The 17,501-nt window shown below is 42.4% G+C and overlaps 1 protein-coding gene across 2 annotated transcripts in view; it reads left to right on the top strand.

Annotated features, from left to right (window-relative positions):
* Positions 1-17,501, top strand: part of Als2 (alsin Rho guanine nucleotide exchange factor ALS2) — a 72,362-nt gene that overhangs the window by 18,099 nt on the left and 36,762 nt on the right. The window contains 6 exon segments of one of the 2 annotated variants that reach the window (NM_001013413.1): positions 1,382-2,301; positions 5,928-6,285; positions 7,571-7,739; positions 8,807-8,903; positions 11,030-11,107; positions 14,615-14,797. In NM_001013413.1, the coding sequence (NP_001013431.1) occupies positions 1,382-2,301; positions 5,928-6,285; positions 7,571-7,739; positions 8,807-8,903; positions 11,030-11,107; positions 14,615-14,797 (1,805 nt within the window). 2 annotated transcript variants of the gene reach the window in all.

Here is a 17,501-nt window from a genome sequence, read left to right as displayed (position 1 = left end):
AGTTGCCAGTTTATCAACCTCGTCATAGAGAATTTGATTTGGGTCAAGATTCTCATTGATTTCCAATTTTAAATCTCTGAATAGTAGACATTTAAGTATTAATAATGTTTTATATTTTTATTGTAGGAACTGAGAAGAAAAACTCTAGGAAACAGCTTAAATCTGGATTTAGAGGAGTTACAAAACAAACATGAGCATATGAGAGTTCTTTCTAGTGCATTGTTATGTTGCCTTTATTATGACACATTTTAAATTAATATTTTATTTAATAAGATGATATATTTTATTAAGGTTTTGGGAAATACTTGAAAAATGTGAACTATAAGTTCAATATCTATACTATGGATTTGAAAATGTATAATTCTCAAAAATATCTGGGAGAATTCTGGTGTTTTTTCGATTTTGGTAGTACTGAGGATTGAACTTGGGGTCTCACATAAGCCTAAGAAAATACTCTGGCATTGAGCTATAGAATTAGCCCTCGTTGTAAGTAATGTATTTGGGATATGTTAATTAAGATACCTGAAAACTTTTATTAAGTAAGATATTGGAAGCCTTTTACTAACATGGTATCACTGAAGTCTAGAGTTAGGCCAGTGAGATGGCTCAGTAGGCAAAGGCCCTTGTCACACCCGAGTCTGGTTTCCCTCGTCCACATGAAGGTTGAAGGAGAGAACCAGCTCCTTGGAGTTGTCCTCTGACCCGCACACGTGCTGTGGACTGAGCCTCCCCCGACATCTCACATACACATTAATAATAATGTTTTTAATAAAAAAAATCATGTAGAATTGAGGCCAGGGTGCTCATTTAGGAGGCTGAAACAGGAAACGTTGCCCTACGTTTGAGGCTAGCCTGGGCTGCATGGCTAGTTCCAAGCCAGCCTAGGTTTCAATGGGAGATCCTGTTTCACAAAAGCTGGGGTAGCTGAGGGAAAGCCTCTCATTGTTCTCATGTTTTAGCAGTGTCATGTTTCTGAGTGTCCAAATTACAAAAAGAGTGCACACTCATTTCAGTTGGGGGTGGATGGAGCTCAGTGGTACAGTGCATGCTTAGCACGAAAGGCTCAATCTGTAGTTACAAAAGGAAGAAAATTTCCTCTCACAGCATGGCATGTGGAACTGTGTTTTCCAGGTTGTCACAGCAGGAATTTTGTCTCAGGTTTGCTGGCTGCTTTTGTAGTGGCCTGTGATGCTGGCTGTGAGTGAGCCCGTGCTCCTTAAGGTTGGTTTGTAAATTCTCACTTCAATCCAGAATGCCGTGAGAGGAGCAGAGCGAAACGCTGTCTGCTTGTCTGAGTCTTTACAACATGCTTCTGAAGGTCTTTGCTGGTGAAATGCTCCGTTACTCCACTAACCTCACCTCTTTCTCCTTTGAACCGTAGATGGTGAGGTCTACAGCTTTGGGACCCTTCCCTGGAAAAGTGAAGCAGCAGAAATTTGTCCAAGCAGCCCCCTTCTAGAAAGTGCCCTGGTTGGGCATCATGTTGTTACTGTGGCAACAGGGAGCTTCCACAGTGGAGCGGTGACAGAAAGTGGAGTGGTGTACATGTGGGGGGAGAACGCTGCCGGGCAGTGTGCGGTAGCGAACCAGCAGTATGTGTCGGAACCAAGTCCTGTCAGCATTTCTGACTCGGAGACCAGCCCCTTGCTAGCAGTTAGGATTCTGCAGTTGGCATGTGGCGAGGAACACACACTGGCATTGTCAATCAGCAGAGAGATCTGGGCATGGGGCACCGGCTGTCAGCTGGGTCTCATCACCACCACCTTCCCAGTGACAAAGCCACAAAAGGTGGAACACCTTGCTGGACGAGTGGTGCTCCAGGTGGCCTGTGGTGCGTTCCACAGCCTTGCACTTGTGCAGTGCCTCCCTCCCCAGGATCTGAAGCCAGTCCCAGAGAGATGCAATCAGTGCAGCCAGCTGCTCATCACCATGACAGACAAAGAGGACCACGTGATAATATCAGACAGCCATTGCTGCCCTTTAGGTGTGACACTGTCTGAATCTCAAGCAGAAAAGCACGCCAGCACTGTGACCAGCCCTCACCCGGAGACGCTGGATGGGCAAGGAGAGGTGTTTGAGAACACAGTAGCAGAAGCTGAACTGAATATGGGAAGCGATCAGACCACAAGTGGCAGTGCCATTTCCGCCCAGCAGAACATCGTGGGAATGGCTGAAGTGTCTTCTGCCAGAACAGCTCCCTCATACCCAGACACCCAGACGGTAACTGCATACCTGCAGAAGCTATCAGAGCATTCAGTGAAGGAGAACCATGAGCGTGAAGAAAAGCTACCCCAGGTCCAGGTAGCTGCTACATTTTATAACGTAAAGGCTATTTGGAGTTAAAAGTCTGTTTTTGTGTTCCTTCAGGAAACTGAAGTCCTAAGGCCAGCAGGTGTCGTTCCCCCCCATCCCCACCCCGTGCGCACCCAAAATTAGGCTGCTATTTAATTCTGTCTCTGGGCTCTAAGCAGCCTAGAGAGGAGGGAGAGTGTTAATTCAGAAAGATATCATGCTTGGCTTGCTCTGTAAATGGCCAAGTGCTGTTTGTTTATTTCCTTGCTTGTATTTTGCCATCCTGGCGAGTCACCACATTTTGGAAGTCCCCAGAGGAGTATAACCAGTATAAGGAGGGGCTTACAGGGCTGCTTCTGGACTGCTCCTAGATGTTTTCTCCCATCAAGTGAGGGTACTAGGTTGTAGAGAATGTAGTTGTAAGCAGACATATAACAACTTAGTTTCTGGACTAGGTTGTGTATGCCCATGATTTAGGAGGTCAAACAGGAGGATTGCTATGAGTTTGGGGCTAGCCTATGCTGCATAGTATCAAGCTAGCAAGGGCAACAATTAACATTCTATCTCATAAAAGGAAACAAAAATGAAAACAAAAGTAAAAACAAAAAGAGAGAAAAGAAATTTAGAGGTTTTACATTATGTTTCAGGTTTGTTCTATTTTTAGTTGCTATTTTCAGTTATAACTGGTCCTTACTGGGCTTTATTTGAGGTGGGGAAATATTTTCTATTGTCTTATTTAAAATATTCTCATTGAAGACTTCAGAACGGGTGATACCACTGCTGGAGACACATTGTTCCAAAAAGGCAGTTTTCTGGTTTTCTCTTGGAATTACTTGATTTGCTTTGTGCCAAAGGTGGTGGTGGGGAAGAAGCAAAGCGTGTACTCAGGAAAGAGCTGTTTCTGTTCTTCCACGCAGGGTCTTTACAGCCAGGAGAACTCTGAGTTCTTTGTTCCCAAAGCTACTGTCTGAGTAAGAAGCTGGGGTGTTTTTAGAAACAGTTCTGCTTCACACAAACTCTCTGAACTTGTTGGTATTTGATCTCTTTTTCTTTTTCAATTAAGAGTAAACTGTTTATAAGAAAAAGATTAAACAAAGCAACATTAATTTATCAAGAATGTTTATAAAAAAATTCTTAGACTGTATGTGTTTATAAAAAATTTGACCTTGTCTCATCTCAAGTTTGAGGCCACCTCTGGCTACAGAGGTTTTTGTCTCAAAAACAAGCACAGAAGACTGGTTTGTCCTTTAGAAGTCTTTCCTCTATTAAATGTAAGGTTAAACACTTCTTGTATACAGCTCATTTGGGTATCGAATTACCACTATTAAAAGTCTGTATTCCCCGACCCCCAACATGACGCATTGCATTTTCCTTTGAACTTACTTTGCTAAATGAAATGAAGTTTTTATTATATATGTTGGTTTTGGCAGTTTGTGTTCCTGTTAAATTTAACTTAATCTATGTGAGTAACATTTTAGCCTTACACTAAACAGAAAATTTATATGCTGGTCTTTATTATTGGTTGACTGTAAATTCTAAAATTATATCTTCAATCAAAACAGCTAGTAATTAGTTTCTCCCTACTTTATTTGTTTAAATACAATTGAATGACTAGAATGTAGCTCAGTGGTAGATCACTTGCCAAGCATGTCTGAGGTTTTCAGCACCTAAAATAAGGAAAGATACAAAAATATACATATATACACACATACATGTATATATGCATATGCATGCATACATGACTACATACACACACATATACTCATGTACATATGCATACATGTACATGCATGCATATATACATACACACACATATATAATACATCACTAACAGTAGCTTAAGTCTATCGGCAGTGATCTCTGCCTTTCCTTAATGGTAAGAATCTCCCTCTCAGAGACCATCAAGGCACCTGCTAGGGGCATTACAGAGATAGCATGAACAAAGGATAGAAATCCCAGTAGCACTGAACACCTTGTCATGAGAACTAAGTCTTCAGAGTACTTGCCTTTAATTGTATGTAGTTTTCAAGCCTCTGCTGAATATTTTCATTAGATTACTTATTTGCATAGAAATAACTTCTACGTTTGTAATATGTAAATTTGTAATTTGACAAACTATATTGAGTACCTTCCGCGTGCCAGATACTGTGGTAGGCACTGGGAATTACTTCAAGAAGATTAGACGCCAATGTTACTTCTATTTGGTTTGTTGTTGTTTTTGAGATAGCCTTTTGCTGTGAAGCCCAGGCTGGTCTGCAGCTTTACAACAGTGCTTTGCCATTTGGTTCTGAATTCAGGATAAACTAAGGAACAATGTGCATATCTTTGGGGTCTTCAGGTATAAAAAGCATTTTTTAAAGAGTTATATAATTTTTAATTATGTGTAGGTGTGTGTTTCTGCATGTGAGTATGTGCATGTGAGTTTAGGTGCCCATGGAGGTCAGAGTTGTTGGATCTCCAGGAACTGGAGTTACAGGTATTGTTACAGTTACAGTCACCTGGCATGGGCCCTGGTGACTGAACTTGGGTCTTCTGAAAGAGCGCCAAGTGCTCTAAACCACTGAGCTATCTTTTCAGCCATCAACCCCTATAAGAAGCAATAGTTTTTCAGTGTAACTATGGTTATATGTCAAAAGCTTTTTTGTGTTTATTGGGTATATCTAATGATTTTTTTTTCCTTTTTAGTAAGCAGTATTTGATATTTTAACCTAATTTTTCACTGATACTGGGAATTTTTTGTTGAACTTTCTAGTAGTCCCACAGAGCATGCTAAGAACACTAGCTCCATGTATTTAATTATTAACCTGTTCCATTTATCCTCTGTGGTAACCAGAGCAAAGGTTGTAGCTTGCCCGGCTACTGAGTTATAGGAGATGAGTTACTGATGGCTTAGCCTAAAAATGTGATTTGAGGGGTAGTAGGCCAGGGAATACAATTTTCTCCTATATAGCCTACATCTAAATCTCCATTATAAAGTGTTTTAGAGAAAACCTTCTTTTTTAAATAGCTTATTTCTTCTGTTTCATAGTAGCAAGTAATCAGTTTAAATTTTCCTAAAAGTATTCAAGTAATAGCAATTTGAGTTTTTTCAACCTTCTACTCAGGGCATCTTGCATTAAATCCAGTTTTTTTGTTTTGTTTTTGTTTTTGTTTTATGTCTATATATTTTTTGGGACAAGGTCTTACTATGAAAGGCCAGATTCCCTGGCTTTGACCTTGAGCTCCTTTTGCCTCAGCCTCCCCAGGGCGGCAGCCAGGACCTTTCAAACTTTCTGTGTCTCGCTTTCCTTTTTCTGTGCTTGGTTTTATAAAGTGGCTAGAGATCATTTTAACATGACACTGAGATAAGAGGAAGCACATAGGTGAAGAACTGTATTTCAAGAACCATTTCCTTACAGTATGTTAACTCTGCAATCAGGAGGGGATGGTTTGAGACCAAAGATAAGCAGTTCTATTGTCGTTGTCCTAGAATTTGCTGTGTAGCCCAGGCTGGCCTCATTCCTCTTCCTCTTCCTCTTCCTCAGCCTCCTTAATGCTAAGGTTATAGACAGGCACCTTGTCATTGGTTCTGCTTTAGATTTTTTTTTTTTATGCAGATGGCTACTATTGACTGCTTATGCTTGTATATGTGTTAGCCTCTTGTAGAAGAAGCAGTTCCTGATCTTCACAGTCCACCAACCACAAGCACCTCAGCCCTCAACAGCTTGGTGGTCTCCTGTGCATCTGCTGTTGGTGTGAGAGTGGCCGCCACCTATGAAGCTGGGGCCTTGTCTCTCAAGAAAGTTATGAACTTTTATAGCACTGCCCCCTGCGAGCCAGGAGCTCCGTCAGGCACTGCCTCCACAGGCCCAGAAAGTCTGAAAGATCTCAGAGAAGAGCAGGTGAAACAGGAATCACTACAAGGGAAGAAAAGCTCAAGCCTCATGGATATCAGAGAGGAGGAGTCGGAGGGAGGGAGTCGAAGACTCTCCCTCCCAGGATTGTTGTCGCAAGGTAATGCCTTGGTGGATTGACTTGCGGTGAGTCGTGAGTGCTCCAGCATTGCATGCTGTGATATAGCAAGTTAGTCTTCCTAATTATTCTGACTCTGAGGTTTCTATAATGGTGTTTGGCTTTCAGAGAAAGCTACCAGTTTCTCTGCTTTAGAAATAGTTACAGGATATAGCTTTAGTTTTTTAACAACTATTTAAATTGTCCTGCTGGGGCCTTTGCCACTTCGATGTATAAGATTTACTTCATGTTATACATTGTTGTAAGGTATAGTGAGCCACACCTCAATCCCAGCACTCTAGAAGCAGAGGCAGTCAGAACTCTTACGAGTTGCCGGATAGCCTGGTCTACATAGTGAGTTTCAGAACAGCCAAGGCCACATAGCTAGACCCTGTCTCACAGCAAACAAATAACAACCACACACCCAAGGGAAAAAACCCCCACTAATCTATGTAGTCATCCAAATATGTAAAAGCTTTGTTGTTTAATTTATTTTATGTGTATGGGTGTTTTGCCTGCATCTATGTCTGCACCATGTGCAAGCCTGGTACCCATGGAGGCAGGAAGAAGGTATCAGATGGCTTGGAACTAGAATTATATGTGGAATCAAACCCAGGTTGTCTGGAAGAGCAGTCAGTTTTCTTAACTGCTGAGCTATCTCTCTAGCCCCCCGTTTAAAACTTTCTTCCCATCTTAGAAGTTTAAATTTTTATGTCTTAAAACTAAACCATTATTATATTTATTTGTTATATATTTAAAATTAAAACTTGGCATAGAAAACAATTAGCTTTGAACTATGTTTTAAAAAAGAAAAGTATTTGTGAACCTTGCAGTATTTTTCTTAGAGCATATTCTGTTTTTTATTGTTTGTTTGTTTTCCTGAGGCAAGGTCTTACACTGAGCCCAAGCTGGCCTAACTCTGTGTAGTTCAGGATGGCCTCAGACCCTCAGCAGTCTTCTTGCTCAGCAAGCAATGTGAGCATCAGCACAACACCCACTTATTTAACATATTCTCTGGAATATACGTTCTCTAGGATGTTGATAAATGCTACACAGAGAGGGTTTCTGCAGCCAAATGTTTGGCAGTGTGACAGATTAAACTTTTAAACAGGCTTCTGATTGTACGTCTCATGAGCTGTTCCCGACCTCATTGACCAGTAGAGCTACTCTGCTGCAAAGAAGCTAGGAGTGTTTCTATAAATACCATGGTGGTGATTGCTGTAGGATGTTCTGGTGAAAGCGGTGTCTTCTGCTTCCCTGCCCTGACCTGGCTCCTGTTTGTCTTCAGTTTCCCCCAGGCTCTTAAGGAAGGCCGCCAGGGTGAAAACACGGACAGTGGTTCTGACTCCCACGTACAGTGGAGAAGCAGATGCCCTCCTGCCTTCGCTGAGAACAGAGGTGTGGACCTGGGGGAAAGGCAAGGAAGGGCAGCTGGGGCACGGCGATGTCCTGCCCAGGTGAGTGCTGCCAGCGTTTACTGATGGCGATCAGCTTACGCAGTAGCCTTTTTTTTTGAGGTCTCTACACACCCATTTCCTCCAACAGGACAGATTACCGTGTACCATTAGTGCTGATAAAAAGCTGTCACCTTAGCCCTCAGTGCCTATTGATACAGGACTACAGGCTGGGCTTGCTGGCACACACTTTTGATCCTAACAGAGGAGAGAGATGGGGGCGGGTAAGTGAGTCTCTGAGTTAGGCCAGCCTGGTCTACATAAAAAATTCTAGGCCAGCTAGGGCTACATAGAGAGACACTGTCTCAAAACAAACAAACAAACAAAAAAACAAAAAACAATAAAAGACTGGCGTGTCCGTGCACACTTGTACATGTCTGTTTTGATGTTTGTTCATCTTGGAATGCAGAACATGGTATTAGGATAAGGTGGTATGTCACTGAAAGATTTGAGTAGTTACATTTTAACAGGGTTCTGACCCCAAAAGATGTAGCTGTGCTCCTTAAGATAACTGGCACTAAAGCATTAAAGTCTATGTACACCAGGGAGACTGTCATTTTGTTTAATAGGCTTTCCCAGTATTAACGTGCTTGATATATGAAGAGTGAAGATGTTGAGTAGACTGTCTGGAGCAGTGGGCTAACGTTCCTCAGCAGAGCGAAGGGGACTGAAGTCAGAAGTTGTCTTTCTTCCCTGTGGTGCTCTCTCTTTCACAGTTCTACAGTCTGTACATTTCTATTTTATTTTTATTTGAGATAGGGTTGTACTGTGTGGTCTAGTCTGGGCTTGGTTTGCAGTGATCCTCCTGTCTGCAGGTGTACCATTTCCAGCTCAATTTTATGGTTCCTGATGGATTCTGCATTACAGGGGTTAATTAGTGATGACAGACAACACTACAATTAAAAACTAATGGAAATTAGGTATAATATTCAGAAGAAGTTTGAACGTATGTACACTATTTTTGACATTTTATTTTTATTTAACAGTACTGGCTGTATAATTTGATAAAGGCTATGACTCATGCTGAAAACACTTTTATTTTGTGTTTGTGCACATTTGTTTCCTTTAAGGCTTCAGCCGTTGTGTGTCAAGTGTCTGGATGGTAAAGAGGTCATCCACTTGGAGGCAGGTGGCTCCCACTCTCTCGCACTGACTGCGAAATCTCAGGTGAGAGGCTAAGTGGAGTGCTGCTCATGGTTAGACTGTCTCTGAACTACTGTACTGTCAGGCAGAGCCGTATTTCCATTTTATAGATGAGGAGAAGGGAGCAAGAGAAGTTATCCAGCTCATCTGAAGGGCATTGGTCTGGCTGGAGTAAAGCTTCCACTTAACTCTAGCTGCCAGACCAGGGCCCTTAAATGGAGCCAGAGTCTCCAGGTAGTAGTAGGGCCTCAGTTCCCTCATGAAGGAGATTCTTAGTGTGACACTAAGGAAAAAAAAAAGCCAATTTTGTTTTGAAATACTATTTATACAAAACCCTAAGAAAAGAAATTGCCTTAAGATGTTAAGATTTCAGTTGAACAGAAATACCCTGACAGTAGAAACAGACCCACCTGTATGAGTCTTTTGGATGTCTTCAGGACAGGTGTGTTGTAACAGTTTAGGAAGCAAGACCAAGTATGCAGTAGACGCTTTCAGAGTTATTGACTGTTTTGTTTTTTTTTTGTAGGGCAAGAGTTAGAATTTGGTATATTCTATTTGTAAATGGAGCAGAGACTTCAAACGAACAAATGGAATCATAAGTGTTTAAGAACAAATATTTGGTGACTTTTCCCTGGAAACCTTAAAAGTAGAAAAAAAGATTTGACATTAAATCACAACAAGATATGATTGTCTTCATAATAACTCAGCAGTCCTAACCAGCAAACATTAACAGGCCCCCAAATACCTACCAGTTGGCAGAGTATGTGCTTGGTGTGCTCAAGGCCTTTGCTTCTGTCTCCAGCTCGTAAACCAGGCCTAGTGGCACATGCTTGTCATCCCAGCACTTAGGAGACAGGAGGGGCAAGAATCCAGGCCATCCTCTGTTACATAGCAACGTTGAAGAAAGGTGCAGTGGGAGGAGGGAGGGAGGGATGGAGAGGGAGAGGTCCTCGTGGGTCCTCAGGCTTGAAACCTGGCTTCCTCTGGGTGCCTCCTTACAGTGGCAGGAGAGAATGACTCCTGAAAGTTGTCTCTGGATTTCCACATGTTCACCCTGATGTTATGTCTCCACCACCCCCACAGACAATAAAACAAACACATGTGAAGAATTTAAAAGGAGGATGGCTAGTGACAAAAGATAATTTAGCAAACAAATTTAAAACTACTTTCTCCTAATAGAGGATATCACATATATCTTCAAGACACAGGAAAAAGCAGTGGTGGCAGAAATCTAAATGGGACCTTGCTGAAAGATGTACATATTCATTGACTCAGAATTCCTTGCTCATGAATTTTCTAGCGAAAAAAATATCCATCCATCCATCCATCCACCCATCCATCCATCCATCCATCCATCCATACATACATACATACCAGTATTCAAGGATTTTTTTAAATGTATTGTTCTTGTGAGTGTATGTGGGATGTCAGTATATGTTGTATGTGTATGGGAAAGTATATGTGTGTAATATGTGTGTGAGTATCTATGTAATGTGGGGGTATCTGTATGATGTATATGTTGAATGTCTATGATTTGTGTGTATGTGTATGATATGTGTATAGGGGTATCTGCATAATGTGTGATGTGTGTGTTGAATGTTTGTGTATGAAGTATATACAGGGTATACACACATATACATACATAATATGTATACATACACACATCCCAGTGGGTTTCAGTAGGGTTATTTAGAGTACAGGAACACATGCACCTTACCAGTGGCTGCATCACTGAGGAAAAGGTGTCTGTGAATGGGACCCATGACCTCCTCTCTATGCTATGAGTCTTGTGGAGGTGGACTGACCTTAAAGTTGAGATTCTCCCTCAGCCTCCTGACTGTGCTATGCTTATAAGCTTGTACCAGCAGGCCAGGTTTCATTTCAGTTTTCTTCTTTTGAAATGGGATGAGACAAGCTCTCTCTTTGTAATCCAGGCTGCCTGCACTTAGCTCAGACTAGAAACTTCTACCACCTCCTCCTTCTCTGAGTGGTGGGATTTCAGGAGTGAGTCCCTGTGTCCAGCTAATACCTGTTATTTTAAGGAGTAGAAAATTAGTGTGAATAATTTCTGTGATTTTAGGTACTTGAGAAGGTTCAGAATAAACATTTAAGATTAAACTTACATTCTGCTCCCCTCTTGTTTCTGATAGGTTTACTCATGGGGCAGTAATACCTTCGGTCAGCTGGGGCATTCTGAGTTTCCAACAACGGTTCCTCGACTCTCGAAGGTACTTTTGTAAACCTAATAGCAATATATTCTGGGATTCTGTGCTGTAGCACTTTATACTTAGGGAAATTGTTTTTGTAGCCAAATTTAGTTTATAAATTTTCCTAAAATTTTTTGATTTTTTTTTAAAAAAAGGCTTTATGACACAGTCATTCTTTTTCTACTTAAGTATAATTCTATTTATTTATTTATAAAATTTTTTTAAACTTATTTTTACCCTGCAGATTTTCTTCCCCTCCCAGTCCACCCCCTGACTGTTCCACATCCCATACCTCTTCTCCCACCACCTCCCGGCTTAAATGCAATTTTTAAAATTGTTTTTACTTTATAGCTTTAACTGTTAACTGAATATTTATAATACATCTGTCTTCCTTTTTTAAGTAAAGAAATAAAAAGATGTCTCCTTTTAAGCAAATGTTTATTTCTTTGGTATATTCTTTTCTTTCTTCCATCAAATAATGTCTTCTCTGGCTTCTTTCTAAACCTAAATTTGACAAACCATAATGTTCTGGTGTTGTATGTTTATTTTATAGCTTAGACCAGAATAGACCTATTGTTAACCCTTTTCTGTAGCAAAGCTAAAGGTTTAGATGGCTCTGTTGCATAAATTGGTTGTCATTTATGTAACACTGTTGAGAAGGTAGTTTCTAGTTCCTTCTATTTCTTTCTAGATCAGCATTTCCCAGCCTTCCCCTTGCTCTAACACCTTGAAGAAAGGCCTGTATACAACCAACCAGTAGTGCTGGTTCCTGCTATGCTGTTGAGAGGCAGGATGGTGTGAGGCAGGAGCACATCAGAATGGGATATGGTACTGGGGCTGCCTTTCCCTGTCCAGGACAGACTCCCTGCTGAGAGTAATAGAGGATATGAGGAGGGGGTAGCTGCCTTAATTTTGGGAATGTGGTTCAAATAGCCAAAATGCATGCATCTCTGCTTAAGGCCCACAGTGCTGACTCTTCCTTACCTGAGCTCAATTCCACTCGAGGGAAAAGACTGAAGAAAACATTGGGGAATGTTAAGTTTCTAGTTTCAGTAGTAAATGTTTCCTTTTAAATTAGAAAATTTTAATTGTGAATATATAATGGGTACCCACAAAGGCCAACAGGGGCATCTGATGTCCCAGCGTTTGACTTACAGGGAACTGTGAGCTTGGGCATGGGTTCTTAGGTGGTCTGTACATGCTCAGTCTGTCCTCCTAACTGCTGAGCCATCTCTCCAGCTGGGCATTTAGCATATAGCATTTCCTCAATATGCATCCCAGCCCCTGTTACTTAAACACAAAGATTCCTTGCCCCGTCATCTTAAAAACAAAGTAGAAGCACCCCTACTAATGTGGGAAAGGTTTGGGGGCTAGACCTGGTGGCACAAGACTGCAGTCCCAGCTTCTGGGAAGGCTGAGGCAGGGGAATTGAAATTCAAGTTCTGCCTGGGCTACAGAGCAACCTGGACAATGCAGAGAGCCTATTTCAGACATACTCCAGAAAGGGTTGGAGCTCGAGGTCATTTTAGACTAGTCACCCAGCAATCATTGAGGCTGCGAGTTCCATTCCCAGCAGAGAAACAAAAGGCAAACAAATGGAAATCTCACCAAAGAAAATGCTGTACTATGGGGTCAGAGGACCTGAAAGTCTGGCTTGTCTTAGCCTTGGCACCATGGAATTTGGTACAAGGTTAGTCTCAGAACTTTGTATACAAAATACAGCGTGGAGGTTGGTTGTGTTTGGAAATGGGGTGTGTATTTGTTTGTTTCTTGTGGTCTGGAGATGACCACAGATGGTTTGAAATCATCTTAACCTATGAGAGCTAAAAGTCTAGTGAGATTTGAGTTAGAGTTTTTGTTTTGGTTTGATTTTTTTGAGACATTCTCTCATAAAGCCCAGGCTGGCCTTAAATTCTTTATTCCCCTATTTCAGCCTCCAGACTACTAGCAGTACTCCTGGCTATGTGCCACCATGCCCAGTTCTGAAGTTGTTGGGTGTTTTGTTTCAGTTTGTTTTGGTTTTGGTTTTCTGGCATTGAGTTCAGGTCACCAGGCTTTAGAGGCAAGCATCTTTGTCCTCTGAGCCACTGTAGGACCTGTAGGACCTCTTATGTAAGCCTCTTTAAAAATTATTTTATGTGTGTGAATGGTTTGCATGGGTATGTATGTAAGTGCATGGTATGCGTATCTCAGATCCTGTGGAACTGGGGTTGCAGATGGTTGTCAGCCATCATTCCGGTTCTGGATCTTTTGCAAGTGCACGTAACAGCTGAGCCGTCTCTCCAGCCTCCTGAATTTGTTTTGACTGGAGATTGTGCAGCCAACACTTGCTGGCTTGTTGGCCTTGGTTGGAGTTGGTAGTATACCCCTGAAATCCGGTACTTAGGTAGTGGGGGCGTTCAAGGCCAGCCTAGGTTAGACAGCAGAGAATCTCAAACACACAGACTGGGTGATTCTTGTAAATGTTTTAATTCATTCTTCTCACAATGAACTGGAAGTCCATTATTTGCATGACTTGATTTGAGAACAGAGTGCCATGTCCAGAGACAGTAGCTGAGACATAAGTAGTAGCAGTGTGTGCACACTCACATTCATCTGGTGATGCACAGGGTTTACCTGCATAGAGGTTGAAGGAAGCTGGAGGTTGGGGGCCGTATTTTGTTGTACACTTTCTTAATGAAGTCTTGTTGAGGAAGGCTGTGCATCAGACAGACAGTGATGATAATAGTAAGTGGTAGATTGCAGGGTACCTAGAACCTTGGCTACTGCCTTTTGATGGAAGCTCCTAGATTATGACGTGGGGCCCTAGTGTTTGAAAACCAGCAGTTCAGAGCTTGGTTCTCAAGCATTTGTTTGCATTTGTTGGATCACCTGAAAGCCGGATCCCTCCTGGGTAATCTGTGCTGAGAGTTTGCATTTCTAACACGTTTCCAGGTCCTGCTGCTGCTGCTGCAAAGACCACTCTCTGAGAGCCACTGGTCTAGGTCCACGTAGATGGCTTCTCAGGGGTCCTGCCTGTTTCAGCATCCTGGGAGTTGGCACAGTGAACTGGCATCAGAGAGATAGTGAGTTACAAGTGGGAAACTGAATCTAAGGGTGTAGTTGGCAATAATGACATCTAGCCTTTTCATTATCTAGATTTTTTTTTTCTTTTTAGGTAGATTTTTGGCACATGACTGAATGTGGATGGGCAAAGGTACTTTCTAGGTGTTACTGTTAGAGCAGGGCTCTCGAGTCTCTTCATTGTAAAATAGCCTGTTATAAACACCTACAAAACAACGTTAAAAACCAGGAGCTGTGCTTTTCCCTTTCCATGTTCTACTCTTTCAGATTTTTATGAGTCAGTTTAAAAGCTGAACATGAGGTATCTTTCTTTTGCTGTCTTCTGCAGTAGATGGGCACAGTGCTGGAAGAGGTCCTCTCTCACAGTCATGGCTAACTACCTCATGCTGGCTTAAGTAATCCATTCCGTGCAACTTGAGTTCTCCTTGGTTCCCTTGGACGGACGGTATCTTTCTGTCATTTCAGGTTAGCAGTGAAAGTGGAGTCTGGAGTGTAGCTGCAGGCCACGGTTATTCCCTGTTTTTAGTGGACACTGAAGACTTCCAGCCTGGGTTGTATTACAGTGGCCGCCAGGACCGTGCAGAAGGTGACACCCTGCCAGAGAATCCCAGTGGTACAACGACTCCGGTACTTCTCTCCTGTAGTAAGGTGAACTCCAGTAGGAATTGGATCCTAAGGCCCACATTCTGTAGCATGGAGAGTCTTTGAATATTGCTGTGACTGTAATGTCCCTGACCTTGATTAAGCACTCTGACTATGTGTAAAGCGCAAAGCCCTTCTCACTCTTCCCTCCTCTTCTCCTTCTCTGCTCTACTCTCCCCATGGCACCTGTCACCATGTAAAATGGTGTGTGATGTTCTTGTCTGCTGTGTGCCCTACTGTAATGTGAGGCCATGGGATAGGGTCTTGAGACTCCCCCATTCACCTCTGTGTCTGCGTATGCTGTTTTGTTACCTTTTGGAGGCAAGGTCTTGACAAGCATGCAGCCCAGGCTGACCTGGAACTTGCTGTGCAGACCTTCGGCCTCCTTCCCCTGAGGAACTGGCATCCACCCCTGGCGTGTGCCCTCATGCTCTGCTCGGTGCATACTTTATACACAGTGTTGAGGCAGCACTCTAGGGGCCTACACTAAGGCTGTGCTTTCTGTTTGCTTGCTTTTGGATGTGATGCTGGGGTTGGAACTCAGGGCTTTGTGTGCACTGAACAAGAACTCACCTCCTGAACTAACCTCTAGTCCCCACACACTGCCTTCTGAGCTGTTTTTCTTCATTTCTCTTTTGCCATGCTAGGACTGGAACCTAGTCCTGCAGCGAAGTCTCCCAGGGCCCTCAGGTGAATTATATCAGGAGTTCTTTCTGTTGGGGACAGTGCTAACTTGAGGCTTCTGAACTGAGCTCACAGAGACAGACGTCCCAACAAGTCGCTGGCGGGACTTACCTTGGGACCCATTGGCTTTCATTTCTGCTAGCTTAGCTGCTGCTTTTTCTTTTGAAGGTCCATATTCTCATGTCTACTTTTCTAATTCCTGTCCCGTTTCCTTATATACTGCTTTCCTCACATCTTCATAGATGATGTCAACAGGGGGTATAGCCCTCAGTGCTGGTACGTTCTGGATTTTCTGTTCTCATTGTATGGACTGTAGTTAGTCCTCAGCTTTCTTGTTAGTAAGCTCTGAATGTATTGAGACAAGACCTTAATTACCAAGGGCAGCATTGGCCAAGTGTTGGCTCTTGACCTACATGTAGTCTGTTTGTGGCGTGCTGATTGGCCCTGGGCAGTAGCTGGCCTGTCACCACATGCCCTCTGGAAGACTTCAGTGTAGATGAAGGATGAAGGATGAGGCTCTGGTGTATGTCACCAGTTTCCTTGAAAAGTTAATAGCCACAGTGTACTGCCTGCCTGCCTGCCCGACTTAATGAAGAAATGTGAATAAAGATATCAACTAATTTTGTTCATTCTAGGAAGGGCAAATGTAAAAAAAATGTTCCTTTCAGAGAAGAACCTTAGCACATGCTAACTATAGACGGTCGTGGGTTACACGTGACATACATTACATATGTACAATGGTTAATGACCATAGCAGGGTAAGTGGCATGTCCATCACCTTAGATATTCTTTTTGTGGTAGGAACATTCAGAATTCTTTTCTACTGGCTATCTTGAGATATTCAGTTAATTCTTTTGTTTGTTTTGTGAGATAGGGTCTCTCTACATAGCCCTGGCTGTCTCAGAGCTCACTGTGTACATCCTCCTGCCTCTGTTTCCCAAGTGTTGAAATTAAAGGCATATGCCACAATGCTTGGCTCTTCATCTGATTATTGTCATCATCCTAATACGTATCCTACCATATTCAACATCAGACATTTTCTTTCCTTCTTGCAGTTCCCTTTCTCACGTTCACTGTCTCTTCGTCCTTGCCCGCACTGTCCCTCTGTCCTTGCTCCCTTTGGTAACCACTGCTTTCTAGTCAGTTTCTGAGGCCATGCCTTTTGTCTCTGCACCTTACTGTTTCACTCTCTGCCCTTCAGTCCTGCCCGTGTTATTACAAATATCAAAAGTTCACGTGGGGCTGAATGGTGTTCCATTATATACACATTACTTTGTTTATGCATATTTCTGCCAAGAGATGCCTATGTGATTCTCTATCTTGGCCATTGTGAGTAGCGTGTGACTACAGATGTCATCTTGACAAACTGGTTTTTGCTCTGTTGGAAATAACCGAGTAGTGGGATTGCTGGATCATGTAGTAGTTCTTTTTATAGGTTTGTTTGTCTCACTGAGGGGCCACCATCCTGTTTTCTTTTCTGGCCATACTATTTTAAGTTCCTATCAACAAGGCATAGGGCCCTCTTTTTTTCTGTGTAAGCACTTTATTGTTGTCTTTTGGGTAATGGCCAGCCTAAGTGTTTCTTTCTTAGGCTGTTTGAGTATCCTCTGGGAGATTCTACTCAGGTCACTTTCCCACTTTTTAATGGATTATTTGGGAATTTTTGCTCCTGAGATTAGTCAGTTCTTTTATACTCTGTGCATTACCCCTTTGTTGGGTGAGCAGTTCAAAGGCATTTTCTCCTGTAGATTCTCTTCACTTTGCTGAGCCTCCCCAAAGCTTTTAGTGTAATACAGTCTCATTTGTCAGCTTTTCCTTGGCTGCTTGTGTTTTAGGGTCATATGCAGAAAACTCTTTGTCCAGGCCAGTATCCTGAGGCACTTCTGTGTTTTCCTTATTTTGTTTCTTGATTTGATTTGTGAAGTAGAGTCTCACATTCAAGGCCAGCCTCAGATCCATCCTCGATCCTCCATCTGTCTGGGATTGCACCACTCCAGCTCTTTTTTTTTTTTTTTTTTTCTTTTTC

This window comes from Rattus norvegicus, chromosome 9 (assembly GCF_021556685.1).
Source record: "Rattus norvegicus strain SHRSP/BbbUtx chromosome 9, alternate assembly SHRSP_T2T, whole genome shotgun sequence".
NCBI classification, from domain to species: domain Eukaryota; kingdom Metazoa; phylum Chordata; class Mammalia; order Rodentia; family Muridae; genus Rattus; species Rattus norvegicus.
This window is presented reverse-complemented; position numbering and strand designations above follow the sequence as displayed.